At 51.5% G+C, this 6,688-nt stretch overlaps 1 protein-coding gene across 2 annotated transcripts in view; it reads right to left on the bottom strand.

Annotated features, from left to right (window-relative positions):
• Positions 1 to 6,688, bottom strand: part of LOC112260945 (MAP kinase-interacting serine/threonine-protein kinase 2) — a 41,364-nt gene continuing 34,676 nt past the window's right edge. Inside the window, exons 12-13 of one of the 2 annotated variants that reach the window (XR_006084419.1) lie at positions 198 to 2,506; positions 1 to 119 (exon numbers count right to left, since the gene is read on the bottom strand). Coding sequence is in view for 1 of the 2 variants with exons in the window: in XM_024436324.2 (XP_024292092.1) it covers positions 2,117 to 2,506 (390 nt within the window). In the remaining variant the exon portion in view is untranslated. Of the gene's footprint in view, positions 2,507 to 6,688 lie in introns of both variants that reach the window. The other variant, XM_024436324.2, reaches the window with a different exon arrangement.

Raw genomic sequence — 6,688 nt, 5'->3', positions numbered from 1 at the left:
CCACAGTACCTAGACTGATCTGGGCAGCTGGTTATAGCCACAGTACCTAGACTGATCTGGGCAGCTGGTTATAACCACAGTACCTAGACTGATCTGGGCAGCTGGTTATAGCCACAGTACTAGACTGATCTGGGCAGCTGGTTATAACCACAGTACTAGACTGATCTGGGCTGGGCAGCTGGTTATAACCACAGTACCTAGACTGATCTGGGCAGCTGGTTATAGCCACAGTACTAAGCTGATCTGGGCTGGGCAGCTGGTTATAGTCACAGTACTAGACTGATCTGGGCAGCTGGTTATAGCCACAGTACTAGACTGATCTGGGACAAAAGCACATGGCTCTGGGCATTCCTTCTACAAGTGGTTAGTTTGGTCTTCTTGGAATACCACCAGCTAGCCAGCCATGCTGGAGCCTCGTCTGAACACACTGAAAAGGCAGTCAACCAAGGCCTTGATTATACATTAAATGACTTGTCATCAACATGACAGATGACCATTGTCAGGTGTTACCAAGGCCTTGATTATACATTAAATGACTTGTCATCAACATGACAGATGATGACCATTGCCAGGTGTTACCAAGGCCTTGATTATACATTAAATGACTTGTCATCAACATGACAGATGACCATTGCCAGGTGTTACCAAGGCCTTTAAAACTTCTTAATTAGGATCTTAGAATGTAGATCGTTTGATTTGAAGAAAAGAAACTGAGGATCTCTCCCCTCGTCTTTCTTTGACTTCTCGATACCTGGAGAGTCAAAAACAGTTCTCTTACCTGGCTGATACCTGGCGAGTCAATAACAGTTGTATTGATACCTGGTGAAGTCCCCCCCCCCAGCTCTCTCTATATATTTCTAGGTCCTGAGGTATCTGCTGGAAAATAGTTTGTGTTAAAGTTTTAAGTATCTTTGTTGCTGGGACTCTCTCTTGGGTTCAGACCAATTTAAGGCCCGTTTCCCAGACACAGATTAATTAAGCCTAGTCCTGGACTAAGAAACATGACTAAAGGATTCTCCATTGAAAGTGATCTTTAGTCCAGGTCTAGGCTAAGCTTAACTTCAGCTCAGGCTACTTTGGTAGGGTCCATGTCTCCCTGTTACAGTCAGCAACAATGACTGCATCAAACGGCACTCTATTCCCTATATGCCACTTGTGATGCAGCCAGTCAGTGAGCACAACATGTCAATCAGGACGCCTCAGATCTCAGATAATGGATCGATAGTACCACCACAACAGCGGTTCAAGGGGCAGAAATAATGATAACAGGCTAGATGTGTGGACTTTGTTAAATCCCAACAATGAGGAGGTACTAGATAGTCAGAGTTGGCTAGCCTAGCGGCCTCGTAAAGAGTTGGCTAGCCTAGCGGCCTCGTAAAGAGTTGGCTAGCCTATCGGCCGGGCCCGGTTATCAGGCCACCTGAGCTCCCACTACAACAAGCAGGAAGGGTTTGAGTGAGCCACTCAGTGAAACTGACAAAGGTCTCAGTTTGGATAAGTGCGTTACAACACTGCCGCTAGCTGGATAGCTGGGCCATCCCACCCTCGTAGACTGAAGTAGAGGGAAGGTCCTGAGGGGTATACTATAAAGGAGTTAGCCAGCTAACGTGCCTACATATTCTGATACTTTTATTTTGTAGAAAGATGCTTGAAAAACGGCATGTTCGAATTGATTTAACAAACAAAAAAAACATATCCAAGTTGAGCTTTTTTTTTATATTAACAATAAAATCAATGTCTATTTCGACTTGTTATCTGGCCAACTCATTGAACCCACTTGGCCTCTAGTATATCTGATGAAGCTGGTTGATGAAGTTTTCAATTCAGAGCGGGATGACCCACTCTTCAAAATCCCTTTCCCCTCCCTCCCCCACCCCAAGAGTAGAAGAGTCTTCGAATTAGGCAGAGGGTCAATGTGCTTCTTTAAGTGCTGCGAAGACCACATCCCCATCATCATCCAAGCCACTGAGGTATTGCAGGTGTGGCTTAGTGATGAGAAAGATGGGAGGGGGTAGAGAGGAAAAGAGGTGGGAGGAGGAGATGAGCAGTGAATTTTCAGGAGCATTATCAGGTTAGGTTTGCAGTTGGTCGGTCAGTTTAACGGTTATTAGAAGTTTCAGGCACAGTCCTCCATGATGACCAGGGGTGCAAGGAGCTGCCGGAGCTCCGAGGCACACACTGGCCCTGTGTGGGGGGGCCCTCTCCTCTTTTGCCGGGCCAGCCGAGAGGACAAGGGGGAGAGGGGGCGCAGGGAGCTCTGGGGGCTGAGGCTGCAGCTAGCAGTGGTGCTGGTAGCCATGTGGTGGGGCGAGGGGGACAGAGAGAGGGACCCCAACGACCCTTCTTCCTCAGAATCTTCGTTGCGGTCCTCTCTCTCCTGACGGTCGCTCTCGTCCTGCTCAGCTAGCTGGCGGGTGACGGCCACAGCCTGGCCAGCGAAGAAGGTCAGGTCCTGGGCTCTGCTGCCTCTGTGGTTCAGCCTGGAGGGCACGGTGTTGGGAGCACACTGAGGGAAGAGACAGATGAATGAATAGATCATGAATTCTAGGCAGCTACCTTTTGTCCCTTCCATTGGAAGTCAAAGTTGCTCCATCTTATAGTTAAAAACCAGAGAGCTGAACTGAGAGATGGAGGGAGAGATCAAAATAAAGATTGAGAGAGACAGACAAGTGAGAGAAAGAGAGCCAGACAGAATGAGAGCCTTCAAACAGTCAAAGCGTCAATACATTACTAAGCTCAAATCCTACTACGCTGGCTCTGACGCTCCTTGGATGAGGCAGGGCTTTGCAAACTATCATGGCTTACAACAAAGGGAAACCCAGCCACAAGTTGCCCAGTGCCTACCAGATGAGCTAAATTCGAGGCAAGCAACACTGAACCATGCATTTGAGCACCAGCTGTTCCAGACGACTGATCTTGCTCTCCATAGCCGATGTGAATAAGACCTTTAATAAACAGGTCAACTTTCACAAGGCACAGGGGCCAGATGGATTATCAGGACACCTACTTAGAGCATGCTCCGATCAGCTGGCAAGTGTCTTCACTAACATTTTCACCTCTCCCTGACCCAGTGTGTAATACCTACATGTTTCATGCAGACCACCATAGTGCCTGCGCCCAAGAACAGAGACACAGAGCGACACACAGAGAGAGAGAGAGCGACACACAGAGAGAGAGAGAGAGAGAGAGAGCGACACACAGAGAGAGAGAGAGAGAGAGAGAGAGAGAGAGACACACAGAGAGAGAGAGAGAGAGAGAGAGAGAGCGACACACAGAGAGAGAGAGCGACACACAGAGAGAGAGAGAGAGCGACACACAGAGAGAGAGAGCGACACACAGAGAGAGAGAGCGACACACAGAGAGAGAGAGCGACACACAGAGAGAGAGAGAGAGCGACACACAGAGAGAGAGCGACACACAGAGAGAGAGCGACACACAGAGAGAGAGAGAGAGCGACACACAGAGAGAGAGAGAGAGAGAGAGCGACACACAGAGAGAGAGAGAGAGAGAGAGAGCGACACAGAGAGAGAGAGAGAGCGACACACAGAGAGAGAGAGCGACACAGAGAGAGAGAGAGAGAGCGACACACAGAGAGAGAGAGAGAGCGACACACAGAGAGAGAGAGAGAGAGAGAGCGACACACAGAGAGAGAGAGAGAGAGAGAGAGCACACAGAGAGAGAGAGAGAGAGAGAGCGACACACAGAGAGAGAGAGAGCGAGAGAGAGAGAGAGAGAGCGACACACAGAGAGAGAGAGAGAGAGAGCGACACACAGAGAGAGAGAGAGAGCGACACAGAGAGAGAGAGAGAGAGCGACACACAGAGAGAGAGAGAGAGAGCGACACACAGAGAGAGAGAGAGAGAGAGCGACACACAGAGAGAGAGAGAGAGCGACACACAGAGAGAGAGAGCGACACACAGAGAGAGAGAGACGACAGAGAGAGAGAGCGAGCGACACAGAGAGAGAGAGAGAGAGCGACACACAGAGAGAGAGAGAGAGCGACACACAGAGAGAGAGAGCGACACACAGAGAGAGAGAGAGAGAGCGACACACAGAGAGAGAGAGAGAGAGAGCGACACACAGAGAGAGAGAGAGAGCGAGCGACACACAGAGAGAGAGAGAGCGACACACAGAGAGAGAGAGAGAGAGAGCGACACACAGAGAGAGAGAGAGAGAGAGCGACACACAGAGAGAGAGAGAGAGAGAGAGAGAGCGACACAGAGAGAGAGAGAGAGAGCGACACACAGAGAGAGAGAGAGCGACACACAGAGAGAGAGAGAGAGAGAGCGACACACAGAGAGAGAGAGAGAGACACACAGAGAGAGAGAGAGAGCACACAGAGAGAGAGAGAGAGAGAGACACAGAGAGAGAGAGAGAGCGACACACAGAGAGAGAGAGAGAGCGACACACACAGAGAGAGAGAGAGCGACACACAGAGAGAGAGAGAGAGAGAGCGACACACAGAGAGAGAGAGAGAGCGACAGAGAGAGAGAGAGCGACACACAGAGAGAGAGAGAGAGCGAGCGACACACAGAGAGAGAGAGAGAGCGACACACAGAGAGAGAGAGCGACACACAGAGAGAGAGAGAGAGAGCGACACACAGAGAGAGAGAGAGAGCGACACACAGAGAGAGAGAGAGAGCGAGCGACACAGAGAGAGAGAGAGAGAGCGAGCGACACACAGAGAGAGAGAGAGCGAGCGACACACAGAGAGAGAGAGAGAGCGAGCGACACACAGAGAGAGAGAGAGAGCGACACACAGAGAGAGAGAGCGACACACAGAGAGAGAGAGAGCGACACAGAGAGAGAGAGAGAGAGAGCGACAGAGAGAGAGAGAGAGAGCGACACACAGAGAGAGAGAGAGAGAGAGAGAGAGAGAGAGAGAGCGACACACAGAGAGAGAGAGAGAGAGAGAGAGCGAGCCACAGAGAGAGAGAGAGAGAGAGAGACACAGAGAGAGAGAGAGAGCGAGCGACACACAGAGAGAGAGAGAGAGCGAGCGACACACAGAGAGAGAGAGAGAGCGAGCGACACAGAGAGAGAGAGAGAGCGAGCGACACAGAGAGAGAGAGAGAGCGAGCGACACAGAGAGAGAGAGAGAGCGAGCGACACAGAGAGAGAGAGAGCGAGCGACACAGAGAGAGAGAGAGAGCGAGCGACACACAGAGAGAGAGAGAGAGAGAGCGAGCGACACAGAGAGAGAGAGAGAGAGAGCGAGCGACACACAGAGAGAGAGAGAGAGCGAGCGACACACACAGAGAGAGAGAGAGCGAGCGACACACAGAGAGAGAGAGAGCGAGCGACACACAGAGAGAGAGAGAACGACACACAGAGAGAGAGAGAGAGAGCGACACACACAGAGAGAGACACACAGAGAGAGAGAGAGAGAGAGCGACACAGAGAGAGAGAGAGAGAGCGACACACAGAGAGAGAGAGAGAGCGACACACAGAGAGAGAGAGAGAGAGAGACACACAGAGAGAGAGAGAGAGAGAGAGAGCGACACAGAGAGAGAGAGAGCGACACACAGAGAGAGCGAGAGAGAGCGACACACAGAGAGAGAGAGAGAGAGAGCGACACACAGAGAGAGAGAGGGAGAGAGCGACACACAGAGAGAGAGAGGGAGAGAGCGACACACAGAGAGAGAGAGCGACACAGAGAGAGAGAGAGAGCGACACACAGAGAGAGAGAGCGACACACAGAGAGAGAGAGAGAGAGAGCGACACACACAGAGAGAGAGAGCGACACACAGAGAGAGAGAGGGAGAGAGCGACACACAGAGAGAGAGAGGGAGAGAGCGACACACAGAGAGAGAGAGCGACACAGAGAGAGAGAGAGAGAGAGAGAGCGACACACAGAGAGAGAGAGAGAGAGAGAGAGAGAGAGAGCGACACACAGAGAGAGAGAGCGACACAGAGAGAGAGAGCGACACACAGAGAGAGAGAGCGACACACAGAGAGAGAGAGAGCGACACACAGAGAGAGAGGGAGAGAGCGACACACAGAGAGAGAGCGACACACAGAGAGAGAGAGCGACACACAGAGAGAGAGAGCGACACACAGAGAGAGAGAGCGACACACAGAGAGAGAGAGCGACACACAGAGAGAGAGCGACACACAGAGAGAGAGAGCGACACACAGAGAGAGAGAGAGCGACACACAGAGAGAGAGAGAGCGACACACAGAGAGAGAGAGAGAGCGACACACAGAGAGAGAGAGCGACACACACAGAGAGAGAGAGAGAGCGACACACAGAGAGAGAGAGAGAGAGCGACACACAGAGAGAGAGAGAGCGACACACAGAGAGAGAGAGAGAGCACACAGAGAGAGAGAGCGACACACAGAGAGAGAGAGAGAGAGCGACACACAGAGAGAGAGAGAGAGCGACACACAGAGAGAGAGAGAGAGAGAGCGACACACAGAGAGAGAGAGAGAGCGACACACAGAGAGAGAGAGAGAGAGCGACACAGAGAGAGAGAGAGAGAGCGACACACAGAGAGAGAGAGAGCGACACACAGAGAGAGAGAGAGCGACACACAGAGAGAGAGAGCGACACACAGAGAGAGAGAGAGAGCGACACACAGAGAGAGAGAGAGAGAGCGACACACAGAGAGAGAGAGAGAGAGCGACACACAGAGAGAGAGAGAGAGAGCGACACACAGAGAGAGAGAGAGAGCGACACACAGAGAGA

This window comes from Oncorhynchus tshawytscha, linkage group LG10 (assembly GCF_018296145.1).
Source record: "Oncorhynchus tshawytscha isolate Ot180627B linkage group LG10, Otsh_v2.0, whole genome shotgun sequence".
Taxonomy (NCBI): domain Eukaryota; kingdom Metazoa; phylum Chordata; class Actinopteri; order Salmoniformes; family Salmonidae; genus Oncorhynchus; species Oncorhynchus tshawytscha.
The sequence above is the reverse complement of the archived record's forward strand: the minus strand, read 5'-3'. Positions and strand labels throughout refer to the sequence as shown.